General features: G+C 45.4%; 1 protein-coding gene across 1 annotated transcript in view; it reads right to left on the bottom strand.

Moving 5' to 3' along the window:
- Positions 1-23,131, bottom strand: part of LOC137314899 (plectin-like) — a gene marked incomplete at both ends in the record, with an annotated part of 82,528 nt that overhangs the window by 28,506 nt on the left and 30,891 nt on the right. The window contains 3 exon segments of the mRNA XM_067979920.1: positions 3,983-4,110; positions 7,619-7,714; positions 21,115-21,234. Coding sequence (XP_067836021.1) covers positions 3,983-4,110; positions 7,619-7,714; positions 21,115-21,234 — 344 coding nt within the window.

Genomic DNA, 23,131 nt, shown 5'->3' on the forward strand with positions numbered 1-23,131 from the left:
TTACGCATCTGCCATTTCCTGATTCCCCATTATAATTTCTCCTGTCTCAGCCTTTGGGGACCAACGTTTACTTTTGCTGCTCTCTTCCTTTTTACATACTTGTAGAAGCTCTTACAATCCGTTTTTATATTTCTTGCTAGTTTATTATTATAATCTATTTTCTCCCTTTTTATCAATTTTATGGTCGTCTTTTGTTGGTTTCTAAAACTCTCCCAATCCCCAGGCTTATTACTCTTCTTGGTAACATTGTAGGCCTCTTCTTTCAATCTAATACTCTCCTTAACTCCTTTAGTTCGCCATGGGTGGGTCACTTTTCCCGTGGAGTTTTTATTTCTCAATGGAATGTATATTTATTGAAAATATTGAAATATTTCTTTAAATGTTCATCATTGATTTTCAACTGTCAAACCCTTTAATTTAATTCCCCAATCTACCTTTGATAACTCACCCCTCAGATCCATGTAATTGGCTTTATTTAATTTAAGACTCCAGTTTCTGACTTAAGTACGTTACTTTCAAACTCAATGTGAAATTCTGTCATATTATGATCGCTCTTCCCCAGAGGTTCTTTTACTGTGAGATTACTAATTAACCCTGTCTCATTACACAATACAAGCTCTAAAATAGCCTGTTCCCTGGTTGGTTCCATGACGTTTTGCTCTAGGAAACCGTCTCGAATACATTCCATGAACTCATCCTCCAAACTACTTTTGCCAATTTGATTTGCCCAGTCTATATGAAGATTAAAGTTCCCCATGATGACTGCATTACCTTTGTTACAAGCTCCTATTATTTGATGATTAATACTCTGTCCAATGGTGTAGCCACTATTCGGGGGCCTATAAACTGCTCCCACCAGTGTTTTCTGCCCCTTGTTATTTCTTATTTCCACCCAGACTGATTCTACTTCCTGATCCTCCGAGCCGAGACCCTTTCTCACCACTCTCCTTATCTCATCCTTTATTATCAGGGCTGCACCCCCTCCCTTTCCATTCTGCCTGTATTTTCGGAACATCATGTACCCTGGAATATTTAGTTCCCAACCTTGGTCACTTTGTAACCATGTCTGTGTAATGGCTCCAGGATCAAACCCACTTATCTCTATTTGTGCCATTAATTCCTCTCTCTTGTTACGAATGCTCCGTGCATTCAGATAAAGAGCCTTTAATTTTGACTTTTTACCATTTTTTCCTGCTTTGACCTTACTTGTTGTTGCTCTATTATCGTTAAACTCTCTGTCCCTTCCTGCCGCTCTCTGTTTATCTTTACCCAAATCACCACACTGCTCTGTTGTCTTAACTTTTCTCATTCGATTTCTAAATTTCCCCCCACCTGACCCCCTCCCGTTTTTAGTTTAAATCTCTATCTACAGCCCCAGTTATTCGATTCGCCAGAACGCTGATCCCAGCCTGGTTTAAGTGAAGCCCGTCCCAGTGGAACAGCTCCCTCTTTCCCCAGTACTGGTGCCAGTGCCCCATGAATCGAAGCCCCTGTCTCCCACATCACTCTTTGAGCCACTCCCTCCTCACTCAGTACCTCCCCCCTCACTCAATACTTGCTCCCACTCCCGACTCCCTCCCTCCCCCCGCCCGACACTCTATCCTGTACTTGCTGTTTCCTGACCTTCCGTCAATTTCTTATCCATTCCCAGGTTTTACCCGCAATTCCCACACTGTTAAGTTTCATTAATGATCTTTGGTGAAAAACGTTCCTGAGGTCTGGGTCACCACATCACTGGTCAGGAGGCTCAGCGCACTCTCAATCTGTGTGGGCTGAAGCACGGAGTGGATTCGCCATCTCGTGTCTCAGGCGATACGCTGAGCAACATTCCGACCGCAACCTCTGGGCAACGGAACATGTTTACACCCCGTGAGGGTCCTGATTGGAGCATCTGAGAAACATGAACCGCCCTGAATAAAGACAGGACGGAATATCGAGCAATAGAATCGGCAGAAATCAATCCTGAAATCAGAGGGAGATCCAGGGCGACGGGGAGAGAGGGGCAGTGGGATTATTATGGGATTGATACAGGGCGACGGGGAGAGAGGGGCAGTGGGATTATTATGGGATTGATACAGGGCGACGGGGAGAGAGGGGCAGTGGGATTATTATGGGATTGATACAGGGCGACGGGGAGAGAGGGGCAGTGGGATTATTATGGGATTGATACAGGGCGACGGGGAGAGAGGGGCAGTGGGATTATTATGGGATTGATACAGGGCGATGGGGAGAGAGGGGCAGTGGGATTATTATGGGATTGATACAGGGCGACGGGGAGAGAGGGGCAGTGGGATTATTATGGGATTGATACAGGGCGATGGGGAGAGAGGGGCAGTGGGATTATTATGGGATTGATACAGGGCGACGGGGAGAGAGGGGCAGTGGGATTATTATGGGATTGATACAGGGCGACGGGGAGAGAGGGGCAGTGGGATTATTATGGGATTGATACAGGGCGATGGGGAGAGTGGGGCAGTGGGATTATTATGGGATTGATACAGGGCGACGGGGAGAGAGGGGCAGTGGGATTATTATGGGATTGATACAGGGCGATGGGGAGAGAGGGGCAGTGGGATTATTATGGGATTGATACAGGGCGATGGGGAGAGAGGGGCAGTGGGATTATTATGGGATTGATACAGGGCGATGGGGAGAGAGGGGCAGTGGGATTATTATGGGATTGATACAGGGCGATGGGGAGAGAGGGGCAGTGGGATTATTATGGGATTGATACAGGGCGACGGGGAGAGAGGGGCAGTGGGATTATTATGGGATTGATACAGGGCGATGGGGAGAGAGGGGCAGTGGGATTATTATGGGATTGATACAGGGCGATGGGGAGAGAGGGGCAGTGTGATTATTATGGGATTGATACAGGGCGATGGGGAGAGAGAGGGGCAGTGGGATTATTATGGGATTGATACAGGGCGATGGGGAGAGAGGGGCAGTGGGATTATTATGGGATTGATACAGGGCGATGGGGAGAGAGGGGCAGTGGGATTATTATGGGATTGATACAGGGCGATGGGGAGAGTGGGGCAGTGGGATTATTATGGGATTGATACAGGGCGATGGGGAGAGAGGGGCAGTGGGATTATTATGGGATTGATACAGGGCGATGGAGAGAGGGGCAGTGGGATTATTATGGGATTGATACAGGGCGATGGGGAGAGAGGGGCAGTGGGATTATTATGGGATTGATACAGGGCGATGGGGAGAGAGGGGCAGTGGGATTATTATGGGATTGATACAGGGCGATGGGGAGAGAGGGGCAGTGGGATTATTATGGGATTGCACCAGCAAAGAGCTGGCAGAGACAAAATGGCCTGAATGGCCTCCTTCTGTGCTGGAGTTTCTTTGGTTCTTCAGACTGTACGGAATAATGCATAAAATGGAATCTACGGGGAATGGAGTGGAAGCTTGAGCTGGAGAGATCAGCCCCTCATCCTCACATCTGGGGAGAGCAGCCCCTCATCCTCACATCTGGGGAGAGCAGCCCCTCATCCTCACATCTGGGGAGAGCAGCCCCTCATCCTCACATCTGGAGAGAGCAGCACCTCATCCTCACATCTGGAGAGATCAGCCCCTCATCCTCACATCTGGGGAGAGCAGCCCCTCATCCTCACATCTGGGGAGAGCAGCCCCTCATCCTCACATCTGGGGAGAGCAGCCCCTCATCCTCACATCTGGAGAGAGCAGCACCTCATCCTCACATCTGGGGAGAGCAGCCCCTCATCCTCACATCTGGAGAGAGCAGCCCCTCATCCTCACATCTGGTGAGAGCAGCCTCCCTCATCCTCACATCTGGAGAGAACAGCCCCCTCTCATCCTCACATCTGGTGAGAGCAGCCACCCCCTATCCTCACATCTGGAGAGAGCAGCCCCTCCTCCCGTTGACTCATTCTCAGAGTTTATAAAGTTGCCTGATGGTCAGCTGGACAATCGAATCGTGGAGCAGCCGCAGACTCCCAGAAACACTCACCGCTCAAACTCACTGCGCAGAACCCTTTCCCGCTCCAGGATTGAGACGTGAAGCTTTCCCCATTCCTTTTCTACGTCAATGGGGTGGTACCCCACAGGAACCTTCAGGTGTCCCTCCTGTACAGCACCCTACAACACACAGACAGTGTTACAGTCAGAGACAAACTGTGTTACAGTCAGAGACATGGGGGCGGTGTTACAGTCAGAGACACGGGGGCAGTGTTACAGTCAGAGACAAACTGTGTTACAGTCAGAGACACGGGGGCAGTGTTACAGTCAGAGACATGGGGGCGGTGTTACAGTCAGAGACACGGGGGCAGTGTTACAGTCAGAGACACGGGGGCAGTGTTACAGTCAGAGACAAACAGTGTTACAGTCAGAGACATGGGGGCGGTGTTACAGTCAGAGACACGGGGGCAGTGTTACAGTCAGAGACACGGGGGCGGTGTTACAGTCAGAGACACGGGGGCAGTGTTACAGTCAGAGACACGGGGGCAGTGTTACAGTCAGAGACACGGGGGCAGTGTTACAGTCAGAGACACAGGGGCAGTGTTACAGTCAGAGACATGGGGGCGGTGTTACAGTCAGAGACATGGGGGCGGTGTTACAGTCAGAGACAAACAGTGTTACAGTCAGAGACATGGGGGCGGTGTTACAGTCAGAGACAAACAGTGTTACAGTCAGAGACATGGGGGCAGTGTTACAGTCAGAGACACGGGGGCAGTGTTACAGTCAGAGACACGGGGGCAGTGTTACAGTCAGAGACATGGGGGCGGTGTTACAGTCAGAGACAAACAGTGTTACAGTCAGAGACATGGGGGCGGTGTTACAGTCAGAGACAAACAGTGTTACAGTCAGAGACATGGGGGCGGTGTTACAGTCGGAGACACAGGGGCAGTGTTACAGTCAGAGACATGGGGGCAGTGTTACAGTCAGAGACATGGGGGCGGTGTTACAGTCAGAGACACGGGGGCAGTGTTACAGTCGGAGACACAGGGGCAGTGTTATAGTCAGAGACAAACAGTGTTACAGTCAGAGACATGGGGGCGGTGTTACAGTCAGAGACATGGGGGCAGTGTTACAGTCAGAGACATGGGGGCGGTGTTACAGTCAGAGACAAACAGTGTTACAGTCAGAGACATGGGGGCAGTGTTACAGTCAGAGACACGGGGGCAGTGTTACAGTCAGAGACATGGGGGCGGTGTTACAGTCAGAGACATGGGGGCGGTGTTACAGTCGGAGACACAGGGGCAGTGTTACAGTCAGAGACATGGGGGCAGTGTTACAGTCAGAGACAAACAGTGTTACAGTCAGAGACATGGGGGCGGTGTTACAGTCAGAGACATGGGGGCGGTGTTACAGTCAGAGACATGGGGGCGGTGTTACAGTCAGAGGCACGGGGGCAGTGTTACAGTCAGAGACACGGGGGCAGTGTTACAGTCAGAGACATGGGGGCAGTGTTACAGTCAGAGTCACGGGGGCAGTGTTACAGTCAGAGACACGGGGGCAGTGTTACAGTCAGAGACATGGGGGCAGTGTTACAGTCAGAGACATGGGGGCAGTGTTACAGTCAGAGACACGGGGGCAGTGTTACAGTCAGAGACATGGGGGCAGTGTTACAGTCAGAGACATGGGGGCAGTGTTACAGTCAGAGACAAACTGTGTTACAGTCAGAGACAAATAGTGTTACAGTCAGAGACATGGGGGCAGTGTTACAGTCAGAGACACAGGGGCAGTGTTACAGTCAGAGACACGGGGACAGTGTTACAGTCAGAGACAAACAGTGTTACAGTCAGAGACATGGGGGCAGTGTTACAGTCAGAGACAAACAGTGTTACAGTCAGAGACACGGGGGCAGTGTTACAGTCAGAGACAAACAGTGTTACAGTCAGAGACATGGGGGCGGTGTTACAGTCAGAGACACAGGGGCAGTGTTACAGTCAGAGACACGGGGACAGTGTTACAGTCAGAGACACGGGGGCAGTGTTACAGTCAGAGACACGGGGGCAGTGTTACAGTCAGAGACACAGGGGCAGTGTTACAGTCAGAGACACGGGGACAGTGTTACAGTCAGAGACACGGGGGCAGTGTTACAGTCAGAGACACGGGGACAGTGTTACAGTCAGAGACACGGGGGCAGTGTTACAGTCAGAGACAAACAGTGTTACAGTCAGAGACATGGGGGCGGTGTTACAGTCAGAGACACGGGGGCAGTGTTACAGTCAGAGACAAACAGTGTTACAGTCAGAGACACGGGGGCAGTGTTACAGTCAGAGACAAACAGTGTTACAGTCAGAGACATGGGGGCGGTGTTACAGTCAGAGACATGGGGGCAGTGTTACAGTCAGAGACAAACAGTGTTACAGTCAGAGACACGGGGGCAGTGTTACAGTCAGAGACAAACTGTGTTACAGTCAGAGGCACGGGGACAGTGTTACAGTCAGAGACACGGGGACAGTGTTACAGTCAGAGACATGGGGGCAGTGTTACAGTCAGAGACACAGGGGCAGTGTTACAGTCAGAGACAAACAGTGTTACAGTCAGAGACACGGGGACAGTGTTACAGTCAGAGACAAACAGTGTTACAGTCAGAGGCACGGGGACAGTGTTACAGTCAGAGGCACGGGGACAGTGTTACAGTCAGAGACAAACTGTGTTACAGTCAGAGACACGGGGACAGTGTTACAGTCAGAGACACGGGGACAGTGTTACAGTCAGAGACACGGGGACAGTGTTACAGTCAGAGACAAACAGTGTTACAGTCAGAGACACGGGGACAGTGTTACAGTCAGAGACAAACAGTGTTACAGTCAGAGGCACGGGGACAGTGTTACAGTCAGAGGCACGGGGACAGTGTTACAGTCAGAGACAAACTGTGTTACAGTCAGAGACACGGGGACAGTGTTACAGTCAGAGACACGGGGACAGTGTTACAGTCAGAGACACGGGGGCAGTGTTACAGTCAGAGACAAACAGTGTTACAGTCAGAGACATGGGGGCGGTGTTACAGTCAGAGACAAACTGTGTTACAGTCAGAGACACGGGGACAGTGTTACAGTCAGAGACAAACTGTGTTACAGTCAGAGACACGGGGACAGTGTTACAGTCAGAGACACGGGGACAGTGTTACAGTCAGAGACACGGGGACAGTGTTACAGTCAGAGACACGGGGGCAGTGTTACAGTCAGAGACAAACAGTGTTACAGTCAGAGACATGGGGGCGGTGTTACAGTCAGAGACACGGGGACAGTGTTACAGTCAGAGACACGGGGGCAGTGTTACAGTCAGAGACAAACAGTGTTACAGTCAGAGACATGGGGGCGGTGTTACAGTCAGAGACACGGGGACAGTGTTACAGTCAGAGACATGGGGGCAGTGTTACAGTCAGAGACAAACTGTGTTACAGTCAGAGACATGAGGGCAGTGTTACAGTCAGAGACAAACTGTGTTACAGTCAGAGACATGGGGGCGGTGTTACAGTCAGAGACACGGGGGCAGTGTTACAGTCAGAGACAAACTGTGTTACAGTCAGAGACATGGGGGCAGTGTTACAGTCAGAGACAGATGGATGCAGAAATACAGATGAGACTCACCAACACCAATGAACACAAAACTTCCCAGTAACGGAACAACTCACCTCCAAGGATTTGAAGACTGTTTTGCTGTGGTTTTTGTCAACCTCTTTACTGGGTAAATCTGATTCTTTAAATTTCAGGAACTGTCTCCAGAGGACCTGTAACAATCCCAGATATTAATATTGTCATGGTACTATGTTACATACATACACGGGTATAGGGATCAGTGCCAGATATAACAGGTACTGGGATCAGTTACATAAGAGCATAAGAAATAGGAGCAGGAGTAGGCCATTCAGCCCCTCGAACCTGTTCCGCCATTCAATCAGATCATGGCTGATCTTCGACCTCAACTCCACTTTCCCGCCCGATCCCCATATCCCTTGATTCCCCGAGAGTCCAAAAATCTATCGATCTCAGCCTTGAATATATTCAATGACTCAGCGTCCACAGCCCTCTGGGGTAGAGAATTCCAAAGATTCACAACCCTCTGAGTGAAGAAATTCCTCCTCATCTCAGTCTTAAATGGCCGACCCCTTATCCTGAGACTATGCCCCCTAGTTCCAGACTCTCCAGCCAGGGGAAACAATCTCTCAGCATCTACCCTGTCAAGCCCCCTCAGAATCTTACATGTTTCAATGAGATCACCTCTCATTCTTCTAAACTCCAGAGAGTATCGGCCCATTCTACTCAATCTCTCCTCATAGGACAACCCTCTCATCCCAGGAATTAATCTAGTGAACCTTCGTTGCACCGCCTCTAAGGCAAGTATATCCTTCTTTAGATAAGGAGACCAAAACTGTACACAGTACTCCAGGTGAGGTCTCACCAATGCTCTGTACAACTATAGTAAGACTTCCTCACTCTTGTACTCCAAACCCCTTGCAATAAAGGCCAACATGCCATTTTCTTTCCGAATTGCTTGCTGTACCTGCATGTTAACTTTCTGTGTTTCTTGTACGAGGACACCCAAATCTCCCTGAACACCAACATTTAATAGTTTCTCACCATTTAAAAAATATTCTGTTTTTCTATTCTTCCTACCAAAGTGAATAACCTCACATTTCCCCACATTATACTCCATCTGCCACCTTCTTGCCCACTCACTTAACCTGCCTATATCCCTTTGCAGACTCTTTGTGTCCCCCTCACAGCTTACTTTCCCACCAAGCTTTGTATCGTCAGCAAACTTGGATACATTACACTCGGTCCCTTCATTTCAGTCATTAATATAGATTGTAAATAGCTGAGGCCCAAGCACTGATCCTTGAGGTACCCCACTAGTTACAGCCTGCCAACCTGAGAGTGACCTGTTTATCCCTACTCTCTGTTTTCTGTCCTTTAACCAATCCTCTATCCATGCTAATCAATTACCCCCAACCCCATGAGCCCTTATCTTGTGTAACAACCTTTTATGATTCTATGATTCTACCTTATCGAATGCCTTTTGAAAATCCAAATATACTCCATCCACTGGTTCCCCTTGTAATGGATTCCAGCATTTTCCCGATGACTGATGTCGGTCTAACTGGCCTGACGTTCCCTGTTTTCTCTCTCCCTCCTTTCTTGAATAGCGGGAATACATTTGCTACCTTCCAATCCACTGGGACCGTTCCAGAATCTAGGGAATTCTGGACGATCACAACCAATGCATCCACTATCTCTGCAACCACCTCTTTTAGAACCCTCGGATGTCGGCCATCAGGTCCAGGGGATTCTTACAGATATAACAGGTACTTGGATCAGTTACGATATATACCCGGACTGCAATCAGTTATAGATACAAGAGTTACTGGAACCAGTTCCAGGTGTAACAGGTCCTGGGATCAGTCAAAGGTATGTATGGATACTGGGATCAGTTACAGATATACGGGTACTGGGATCAGTTACAGATATACGGGTACTGGGATCAGTTACACATCGAACATCGAATCACATCGAGTCTACAGCACAGAAACAGGCCATTCGGCCCAACTGGTCTATCCCAGTGTTTATGTTCCACTCGAGCCTCCTCCCTCCCTACTCCATCTCACCCTATCAGCAAATCCTTCTATTCCTTTCTCCATCATGTGTTTATCCAGCTTCCCCTTTAATGTATCTACACTATTCACCTCAACTACTCCTTGTGGGAGAGAGTTCCACATTTCACAAAATAACCCCAGCCTGTTCAGCCTTTCCTGATCAGTATATCCTCTCAGTCCTGGTATCATCCTTGTGAATCTTTTTTGCACCTTCTCCAGTGCCTCTATATCCTTTCTATAATATGGAGACCAGAACTGTGCTCATTGCTCCAAGTGTGGTCTAACCAAGGTTCTATACAAGGTTCATAACTTCCCTGCTTTTTAATTCTATCCCTCTAGGAATGAACCCCAGTGATTGATTTGCTTTTTTTAAACAGCCTTATTAACCTGCGTCACTACTTTTAGTGATTTGTGTATCTGAACCCCCAGATCCCTCTGCTCCTCTACCCCATTTAGACTCTTATTATCCGAGCAGTGTGAGGCCTCCTTATTCTTCCCACCAAAATGCACCTCCTCACACTGATCTAGATTGAAATTCATATGAGAATCACACGCCCATTCTGCAGGGACTTGGATCATTAACGTGTACTGGGATCAGATTCACATATAACAGGTACTGGGATCAGTTACACATATAACGTGTACTGGGATCAGTTTCACATGTAACGTGTACTGGGATCAGTTTCACATATAACGTGTACTGGGATCAGTTTCACATATAACAGGTACTGGGATCAGTTTCACATATAACGTGTACTGGGATCAGTTTCACATATAACGTGTACTGGGATCAGTTTCACATATAACGTGTACTGGGATCAGTTTCACATATAACGTGTACTGGGATCAGTTACATATATAACGTGTACCGGGATCAGTTACACATGTAACGTGTACTGGGATCAGTTACACATATAACGTGTACCGGGATCAGTTACACATATAACGTGTACTGGGACCAGTTACACATATAACGTGTACTGGGATCAGTTACACAAATAACGTGTACTGGGATCAGTTACACATATAACGTGTACTGGGACCAGTTTCACATATAACGTGTACCGGGATCAGTTACACATATAACGTGTACTGGGATCAGTTACACATATAACGTGTACTGGGATCAGTTACACATATAACGTGTACTGGGACCAGTTACACATATAACGTGTACTGGGATCAGTTACACAAATAACGTGTACTGGGATCAGTTACACATATAACGTGTACTGCGATCAGTTACACATATAACGTGTACTGGGATCAGTTACACATATAACGTGTACTGGGATCAGTTACACAAATAACGTGTACTGGGATCAGTTACACATATAACGTGTACTGGGATCAGTTACACATGTAACGTGTACCGGGATCAGTTACACAAATAACGTGTACTGGGATCAGTTACACATATAACAGGTACTGGGATCAGTTACACATATAACGTGTACCGGGATCAGTTACAGATATAACGTGTACTGGGATCAGTTACACATATAACGTGTACCGGGATCAGTTACACATATAACGTGTACTGGGATCAGTTTCACATGTAACGTGTCCTGGGATCAGTTACACATATAACGTGTACTGGGATCAGTTACACATATAACGTGTACTGGGATCAGTTTCACATGTAACGTGTACTGGGATCAGTTACACATATATCGTGTACTGGGATCAGTTACACAAATAACGTGTACCGGGATCAGTTACACATATAACGTGTACCGGGATCAGTTACACATATAACGTGTACCGGGATCAGTTACACATATAACGTGTACTCGGATCAGTTACACAAATAACGTGTACTGGGATCAGTTACACACATAACGTGTACCGGGATCAGTTACACATATAACGTGTACCGGGATCAGTTACACATATAACGTGTACTGGGATCAGTTACACATATAACGTGTACCGGGATCAGTTACACATATAACGTGTACTGGGATCAGTTACACATATAACGTGTACCGGGATCAGTTACACATATAACGTGTACTGGGATCAGTTTCACATATAACGTGTACCAGGATCAGTAACACATATAACGTGTACTGGGATCAGTTACACATGTAACGTGTACTGAGATCAGTTTCACATATAACGTGTACTGGGACCAGTTACACATATAACAGGTACTGGGATCAGTTACACATATAACGTGTACTGGGATCAGTTTCACATATAACGTGTACCGGGATCAGTTTCACATATAACGTGTACCGGGATCAGTTTCACATATAACGTGTACTGGGATGAGTTACACATATAACAGGTACTGGGATCAGTTACACATATAACGTGTACCGGGATCAGTTACACATCTAACAGGTACTGGGATCAGTTACACATATAACGTGTACCGGGATCAGTTACACATATAACGTGTACCGGGATCAGTTACACATATAACGTGTACTGGGATCAGTTTCACATATAACGTGTACTGGGATCAGTTACACATGTAACGTGTACTGGGATCAGTTTCACATATAACGTGTACCGGGATCAGTTACACATATAACGTGTACTGGGATCAGTTTCACATATAACAGGTACCGGGATCAGTTACACATATAACGTGTACCGGGATCAGTTACACATGTAACGTGTACCGGGATCAGTTACACATATAATGTGTACCGGGATCAGTTACACATATAACGTGTACTGGGATCAGTTTCACATATAACGTGTACTGGGATCAGTTACACATGTAACGTGTACTGGGATCAGTTTCACATATAACGTGTACCGGGATCAGTTACACATATAACGTGTACTGGGATCAGTTTCACATATAACGTGTACTGGGATCAGTTACACATGTAACGTGTACTGGGATCAGTTTCACATATAACGTGTACTGGGATCAGTTACACATATAACGTGTACCGGGATCAGTTACACATATAACGTGTACTGGGATCAGTTTCACATATAACGTGTACTGGGATCAGTTACACATGTAACGTGTACTGAGATCAGTTACACATATAACAGGTACTGGGATCATTTACACATATAACATGTACTGAGATCAGTTACACATATAACAGGTACTGGGATCAATTACACATGTAACGTGTACTGAGATCAGTTACACATATAACAGGTACTGGGATCAGTTACACATATAACGTGTACTGGGATCAGTTACATATATAACGTGTACTGGGATCAGTTACACATATAACGTGTACTGGGATCAGTTACACATATAACAGGTACTGGGATCAGTTACACATATAACAGGTACTGGGATCAGTTACACATATAACAGGTACTGGGATCAGTTACACATATAACAGGTACTGGGATCAGTTACACATATAACGTGTACCGGGATCAGTTTCACATGTAACGTGTCCTGGGATCAGTTACACATATAACGTGTACTGGGATCAGTTTCACATGTAACGTGTCCTGGGATCAGTTACACATATAACGTGTACTGAGATCAGTTACACATATAACAGGTACTGGGATCAGTTACACATATAACGTGTACTGGGATCAGTTACACATATAACGTGTACCGGGATCAGTTTCACATATAACGCGTACTGGGATCAGTTACACATATAACAGGTACTGGGATCAGTTTCAAATATAACGTGTACTGGGATCAGTTTCACATATAACGTGTACTGGGATCAGTTACATATATAACGTGTACTGGGATCAGTTTCACATATAACATGTACTGGGATCAGTTTCACATATAACGTGTACCGGGATCAGTTTCACATATAACGTGTACCGGGATCAGTTTCACATATAACGTGTACTGGGATGAGTTACACATATAACAGGTACTGGGATCAGTTACACATATAACGTGTACTGGGATCAGTTACACATATAACGTGTACTGGGATCAGTTTCACATATAACGTGTACCGGGATCAGTTTCACATATAACGTGTACCGGGATCAGTTTCACATATAACGTGTACTGGGATGAGTTACACATATAACAGGTACTGGGATCAGTTACACATATAACGTGTACCGGGATCAGTTACACATATAACAGGTACTGGGATCAGTTACACATATAACGTGTACCGGGATCAGTTACACATATAACGTGTACCGGGATCAGTTACACATATAACAGGTACCGGGATCAGTTACACATATAACGTGTACCGGGATCAGTTACACATGTAACGTGTACCAGGATCAGTTACACATATAATGTGTACCGGGCTCAGTTTCACATGTAACGTGTACCGGGATCAGTTACACATATAACGTGTACTGGGATCAGTTTCACATATAACAGGTACTGGGATCATTTACACATATAACATGTACTGAGATCAGTTACACATATAACAGGTACTGGGATCAATTACACATGTAACGTGTACTGAGATCAGTTACACATATAACAGGTACTGGGATCAGTTACACATATAACGTGTACTGGGATCAGTTACATATATAACGTGTACTGGGATCAGTTACACATATAACAGGTACTGGGATCAGTTACACATATAACAGGTACTGGGATCAGTTACACATATAACGTGTACCGGGATCAGTTTCACATGTAACGTGTCCTGGGATCAGTTACACATATAACGTGTACTGGGATCAGTTTCACATGTAACGTGTCCTGGGATCAGTTACACATATAACGTGTACTGAGATCAGTTACACATATAACAGGTACTGGGATCAGTTACACATATAACGTGTACTGGGATCAGTTACACATATAACGTGTACCGGGATCAGTTTCACATATAACGCGTACTGGGATCAGTTACACATATAACAGGTACTGGGATCAGTTTCAAATATAACGTGTACTGGGATCAGTTTCACATATAACGTGTACTGGGATCAGTTACATATATAACGTGTACTGGGATCAGTTTCACATATAACATGTACTGGGATCAGTTTCACATATAACGTGTACCGGGATCAGTTTCACATATAACGTGTACCGGGATCAGTTTCACATATAACGTGTACTGGGATGAGTTACACATATAACAGGTACTGGGATCAGTTACACATATAACGTGTACTGGGATCAGTTACACATATAACGTGTACTGGGATCAGTTTCACATATAACGTGTACCGGGATCAGTTTCACATATAACGTGTACCGGGATCAGTTTCACATATAACGTGTACTGGGATGAGTTACACATATAACAGGTACTGGGATCAGTTACACATATAACGTGTACCGGGATCAGTTACACATATAACAGGTACTGGGATCAGTTACACATATAACGTGTACCGGGATCAGTTACACATATAACGTGTACCGGGATCAGTTACACATATAACAGGTACCGGGATCAGTTACACATATAACGTGTACCGGGATCAGTTACACATGTAACGTGTACCAGGATCAGTTACACATATAATGTGTACCGGGCTCAGTTTCACATGTAACGTGTACCGGGATCAGTTACACATATAACGTGTACTGGGATCAGTTTCACATATAACAGGTACTGGGATCATTTACACATATAACATGTACTGAGATCAGTTACACATATAACAGGTACTGGGATCAATTACACATGTAACGTGTACTGAGATCAGTTACACATATAACAGGTACTGGGATCAGTTACACATATAACGTGTACTGGGATCAGTTACATATATAACGTGTACTGGGATCAGTTACACATATAACGTGTACCGGGATCAGTTACACATATAACAGGTACTGGGATCAGTTACACATATAACGTGTACCGGGATCAGTTTCACATGTAACGTGTCCTGGGATCAGTTACACATATAACGTGTACTGGGATCAGTTTCACATGTAACGTGTCCTGGGATCAGTTACACATATAACGTGTACTGAGATCAGTTACACATATAACAGGTACTGGGATCAGTTACACATATAACGTGTACTGGGATCAGTTACACATATAACGTGTACCGGGATCAGTTTCACATATAACGCGTACTGGGATCAGTTACACATATAACAGGTACTGGGATCAGTTTCAAATATAACGTGTACTGGGATCAGTTTCACATATAACGTGTACTGGGATCAGTTACATATATAACGTGTACTGGGATCAGTTTCACATATAACATGTACTGGGATCAGTTTCACATATAACGTGTACCGGGATCAGTTTCACATATAACGTGTACTGGGATGAGTTACACATATAACAGGTACTGGGATCAGTTACACATATAACGTGTACCGGGATCAGTTACACATATAACAGGTACTGGGATCAGTTACACATATAACGTGTACCGGGATCAGTTACACATATAACGTGTACCGGGATCAGTTACACATATAACAGGTACCGGGATCAGTTACACATATAACGTGTACCGGGATCAGTTACACATGTAACGTGTACCAGGATCAGTTACACATATAATGTGTACCGGGCTCAGTTTCACATGTAACGTGTACCGGGATCAGTTACACATATAACGTGTACTGGGATCAGTTTCACATATAACGTGTACTGGGATCAGTTTCACATATAACGTGTACTGGGATCAGTTACACATGTAACGTGTACTGGGATCAGTTTCACATATAACGTGTACTGGGATCAGTTACACATATAACGTGTACCGGGATCAGTTACACATATAACGTGTACTGGGATCAGTTTCACATATAACGTGTACTGGGATCAGTTACACATGTAACGTGTACTGGGATCAGTTACACATATAACATGTACTGGGATCAGTTTCACATGTAACGTGTACTGGGATCAGTTACACATATAACGTGTAGTGGGACCAGTTACACATGTAACGTGTACTGGGATCAGTTTCACATATAACGTGTACTGGGATCAGTTACACATATAACGTGTACCGGGATCAGTTACACATATAACGTGTACTGGGATCAGTTTCACATATAACGTGTACTGGGATCAGTTACACATATAACGTGTACCGGGATCAGTTACACATATAGGTGTACCGGGATCAGTTACACATATAACGTGTACTGAGATCAGTTACACATATAACAGGTACTGGTATCAGTTACACATGTAACGTGTACTGGGATCAGTTACACATATAACGTGTACTGGGATCAGTTTCACATATAACGTGTACCGGGATCAGTTACACATATAACGTGTACCGGGATCAGTTACACATATAACAGGTACTGGGATCAGTTACACATATAACGTGTACTGGGATCAGTTACACATATAACGTGTACTGGGATCAGTTACACATATAACGTGTACCGGGATCAGTTACACATATAACAGGTACTGGGATCAGTTACACATATAACGTGTACCGGGATCAGTTACACATATAACAGGTACTGGGATCAGTTACACATATAACGTGTACTGGGATCAGTTACATATATAACGTGTACTGGGATCAGTTACACAAATAACGTGTACTGGGATCAGTTACACATATAACGTGTACTGGGATCAGTTACACATATAACGTGTACTGCGATCAGTTACACATATAACGTGTACTGGGATCAGTTACATATATAACGTGTACTGGGATCAGTTACACAAATAACGTGTACCGGGATCAGTTACACATATAACGTGTACTGGGATCAGTTTCACATATAACGTGTACTGGGATCAGTTACACATATAACAGGTACTGGTATCAGTTACACATGTAACGTGTACTGGGATCAGTTACACATATAACGTGTACTGGGATCAGTTTCACATATAACGTGTACCGGGATCAGTTACACATATAACGTGTACTGGGATCAGTTACACAAATAACGTGTACCGGGATCAGTTACACATATAACGTGTACTGGGATCAGTTTCACATATAACGTGTACTGGGATCAGTTACACATATAACGTGTACTGGGATCAGTTACACATATAACGTGTACTGGGATCAGTTACATATATAACGTGTACTGGGATCAGTTACACAAATAACGTGTACTGGGATCAGTTACACATATAACGTGTACTGGGATCAGTTACACATATAACGTGTACTGCGATCAGTTACACATATAACGTGTACTGGGATCAGTTTCACATATAACGTGTACTGGGATCAGTTACACATATAACGTGTACCGGGATCAGTTACACATATAACGTGTACTGGGATCAGTTTCACATATAACGTGTACTGGGATCAGTTACACATATAACGTGTACCGGGATCAGTTACACATATAGGTGTACCGGGATCAGTTACACATATAACGTGTACTGAGATCAGTTACACATATAACAGGTACTGGTATCAGTTACACATGTAACGTGTACTGGGATCAGTTACACATATAACGTGTACTGGGATCAGTTTCACATATAACGTGTACCGGGATCAGTTACACATATAACGTGTACCGGGATCAGTTACACATATAACAGGTACTGGGATCAGTTACACATATAACGTGTACTGGGATCAGTTACACATATAACGTGTACTGGGATCAGTTACATATATAACGTGTACTGGGATCAGTTACACAAATAACGTGTACTGGGATCAGTTACACATATAACGTGTACTGGGATCAGTTACACATATAACGTGTACTGCGATCAGTTACACATATAACGTGTACTGGGATCAGTTACATATATAACGTGTACTGGGATCAGTTACACAAATAACGTGTACTGGGATCAGTTACACATATAACGTGTACCGGGATCAGTTACACATATAACGTGTACCGGGATCAGTTTCATATATAACGTGTACTGGGATCAGTTTCACATATAACGTGTACTGGGATCAGTTACACATATAACATGTACTGAGATCAGTTACACATATAACAGGTACTGGGATCAGTTACACATGTAACGTGTACTGGGATCAGTTACACATATAACGTGTACCGGGATCAGTTACACATATAACGTGTAACGGGATCAGTTACACATATAACGTGTACCGGGATCAGTTACACATATAACAGGTACTGGGATCAGTTACACATATAACGTGTACTGGGATCAGTTACACATATAACGTGTACTGGGATCAGTTACACATGTAACGTGTACTGAGATCAGTTACACATATAACAGGTACTGGGATCAGTTACACATGTAACGTGTACTGAGATCAGTTACACATATAACAGGTACTGGGATCAGTTACACATATAACAGGTACTGGGATCAGTTACACATATAACAGGTACTGGTATCAGTTACACATGTAACGTGTACTGGGATCAGTTACACATATAACGTGTACTGGGATCAGTTTCACATATAACGTGTACCGGGATCAGTTACACATATAACGTGTACTGGGATCAGTTACACAAATAACGTGTACCGGGATCAGTTACACATATAACGTGTACTGGGATCAGTTTCACATATAACGTGTACTGGGATCAGTTACACATATAACGTGTACTGGGATCAGTTACACATATAACGTGTACTGGGATCAGTTACATATATAACGTGTACTGGGATCAGTTACACAAATAACGTGTACTGGGATCAGTTACACATATAACGTGTACTGGGATCAGTTACACATATAACGTGTACTGCGATCAGTTACACATATAACGTGTACTGGGATCAGTTTCACATATAACGTGTACTGGGATCAGTTACACATATAACGTGTACCGGGATCAGTTACACATATAACGTGTACTGGGATCAGTTTCACATATAACGTGTACTGGGATCAGTTACACATATAACGTGTACCGGGATCAGTTACACATATAGGTGTACCGGGATCAGTTACACATATAACGTGTACTGAGATCAGTTACACATATAACAGGTACTGGTATCAGTTACACATGTAACGTGTACTGGGATCAGTTACACATATAACGTGTACTGGGATCAGTTTCACATATAACGTGTACCGGGATCAGTTACACATATAACGTGTACCGGGATCAGTTACACATATAACAGGTACTGGGATCAGTTACACATATAACGTGTACTGGGATCAGTTACACATATAACGTGTACTGGGATCAGTTACATATATAACGTGTACTGGGATCAGTTACACAAATAACGTGTACTGGGATCAGTTACACATATAACGTGTACTGGGATCAGTTACACATATAACGTGTACTGCGATCAGTTACACATATAACGTGTACTGGGATCAGTTACATATATAACGTGTACTGGGATCAGTTACACAAATAACGTGTACTGGGATCAGTTACACATATAACGTGTACCGGGATCAGTTACACATATAACGTGTACCGGGATCAGTTTCATATATAACGTGTACTGGGATCAGTTTCACATATAACGTGTACTGGGATCAGTTACACATATAACATGTACTGAGATCAGTTACACATATAACAGGTACTGGGATCAGTTACACATGTAACGTGTACTGGGATCAGTTACACATATAACGTGTACCGGGATCAGTTACACATATAACGTGTACCGGGATCAGTTACACATATAACGTGTACCGGGATCAGTTACACATATAACAGGTACTGGGATCAGTTACACATATAACGTGTACTGGGATCAGTTACACATATAACGTGTACTGGGATCAGTTACATATATAACGTGTACTGGGATCAGTTACACATGTAACGTGTACTGAGATCAGTTACACATATAACAGGTACTGGGATCAGTTACACATGTAACGTGTACTGAGATCAGTTACACATATAACAGGTACTGGGATCAGTTACACATATAACAGGTACTGGGATCAGTTACACATATAACGTGTACTGGGATCAGTTACACATATAACGTGTACCGGGATCAGTTTCACATATAACGTGTACTGGGATCAGTTACACATATAACGTGTACTGGGATCAGTTACATATATAACGTGTACTGGGATCAGTTACACATATAACGTGTACTGGGATCAGTTACACATATAACAGGTACTGGGATCAGTTACACATGTAACGTGTACTGAGATCAGTTACACATATAACGTGTACTGGGATCAGTTTCACATGTAACGTGTACTGAGCTCAGTTACACATATAACGTGTACTGGGATCAGTTACACATATAACGTGTACCGGGATCAGTTACACATATAACGTGTACTGGGATCAGTTACATATATAACGTGTACCGGGATCAGTTACACATATAACGTGTACTGGGATCAGTTACACATATAACGTGTACTGGGATCAGTTACACATATAACGTGTGCTGGGATCAGTTACACATATAACGTGTACTGGGATCAGTTACACATATAACGTGTACTGGGATCAGTTTCACATATAACGTGTACTGGGATCAGTTACACATATAACGTGTACCGGGATCAGTTACACATATAACGTGTACCGGGATCAGTTTCACATGTAACGTGTACTGGGATCAGTTTCACATGTAATGTGTACTGGGATCAGTTTCACATATAACGTGTACTGGGATCACTTTCCCTACACCTTCCGTGTCCCTCCCGTGTTACATGGGTGAACAGATTGGGCCAATTTAACCCGTGTGTTTTTTCACCTCCATCTCCTCGTAGCTCGTGGGGAACTTCCTCTCCTCAAACATGACAATGTGATGGCGAATCCACTGCAGGAGCAGCGTGACCAGCTCGTAATATTCCTGCCACCTCAGCTCGATCTCCTGCAGTTAAAGACCAGAGGGTTCGATTAAAAAAGAGATTAGTGACAACCCACTGAATTCAGGGGGCAATGCAGTGTAATTGCACCATTGCATGTAAATCATGAGCTAAAGAAGAAACAAGGGGCAGTCACACTGCTGGGAGTGTACGAGAGACCCCCAAAACAGTGAGAGGGAGATAGAGGAGCAAATATGGAGGCAAATTTCTGAGAAGTGCAAAAACAATAGGGCAGTAATAGTCGGGGATTTCAACTACCCGAATATTAACTGGGATACAAACAGTGTGAAGGGTACAGAGGGCGCAGAATTCTTCAATTAGAACCATAGAAAAGATACAGCACAGAAGGGGGCCATTTGGCCCATCGTGTCCGTGCCGGCTCGAAGAATAACCAGGTGCCCATTCTAATCCCACCTTCCAGCACCCGGTCAGTAGCCCTGCAGCTTACAGCACTTTAGGTGCAGGTCCAGGTATTTTTTAAAAGAGTTGAGGGTCCCTGCCTCTACCACCAATTCGGGCAGTGAATTCCATACACCCACCACCCTCTGGGTAAAAAAGTTTTTCTATAACAAGGGGACATAGATTCAAGGTAAAAGGCGGGAGGTTTAGAGGGGATTTGAGAAAGAACTTTTTCACCCAGAGGGTGGTTGGAGTCTGGAACTCACTGCCTGAGAGGGTTGTGGAGGCAGGAACCCTCACAACATTCAAGAAGCATTTGGATGAGCACTTGAAATGCCATAGCATACAAGGCTACGGACCAAATGCTGGAATATGGGATTAGAGTAGACAGGGCTGATGGCCGGCGCGGACACGATGGGCCGAAGGGCCTCTATCCGTGCCGTATAAATCTATGACTTTATGACTCTATGACTCATGTCCCCTATCTCTCTCCCTCCCTCCTCCCCACTCTCTCTCTCCCTCTCCCTCCCTCCCACTCTCTCTGTCCCTCCCCCTCCTTCCCCCTCTCTCTCTCCCTCACCCTCCCTCACCCTCTCTCTCTCTCCCTCACCATCCATCCCCCTCTCTCTCTCTCCCTCCCCCTCTCTCTCTCCCTCCCCCCTCCCTCTCCCTTCCCTCTCTCTCTCCTTTCCCCTTCTCTCCCTCCCCCCTCTCTCTCCCTCCCCCCTCTCTCTCCCTCCCCCCTCTCTCTCCCTCCCCCTCTCCTTCTCCCTACCTTTCCTCTCTCTCCCTCTCCCTCCCTTTCCTCTCTCTCCCTCTCCACCTCCCTCCCTTTCCTCTCTTTCTCCCTCCTTCCCCCATCTCTCCCTCCCTCCCCCATCTCTCCCTCCCTTCCCCTTTCTCTCTCTCCCTCCCTCCCCTCTCTCTCTCTCCCTCCCTTCCCCTCTCTCTCTCTCTCTCCCTCCCTCCCCTTTCTCTCTCCCTCCCTTCCCCTCTCTCTCTCTCTCTCCCTCCCTTCCCCTTTCTCTCTCTCCCTCCCTCCCCTCTCTCTCTCTCCCTCCCTTCCCCTCTCTCTCTCTCTCCCTCCCTCCCCTTTCTCTCTCCCTCCCTTCCCCTCTCTCTCTCTCTCCCTCCCTTCCCCTCTCTCTCTCCCTCCCTCCCTTCCCCTCTCTCTCTCCCTCCCTCCCTTCCCCTCTCTCTCTCCCTCCCTTCCTCTCTCTCTCCCTCCCTTCCTCTCTCTCTCTCTCTCCCTCCCTTCCCCTCTTCCCCTCTCTCTCTCTCCCTCCCTTCCCCTCTCTCTCTCTCCCCCTCCCTCCCCTTTCTCTCTCCCTCCTTCCCCTCTCTCTCTCCCTCCTCTCTCTAGAACCAGAGAACCAAAGAAAAGATACAGCACAGAAGGGGCCATTCGGCCCATCGTGTCCGCGCCGGCTCGAAGAACAACCAGGTGCCCATTCTAATCCCACCTTCCAGCACCCGGTCAGTAGCCCTGCAGCTTACAGCACT

This window comes from Heptranchias perlo, unplaced genomic scaffold, assembly GCF_035084215.1.
Source record: "Heptranchias perlo isolate sHepPer1 unplaced genomic scaffold, sHepPer1.hap1 HAP1_SCAFFOLD_521, whole genome shotgun sequence".
Lineage (NCBI taxonomy): Eukaryota > Metazoa > Chordata > Chondrichthyes > Hexanchiformes > Hexanchidae > Heptranchias > Heptranchias perlo.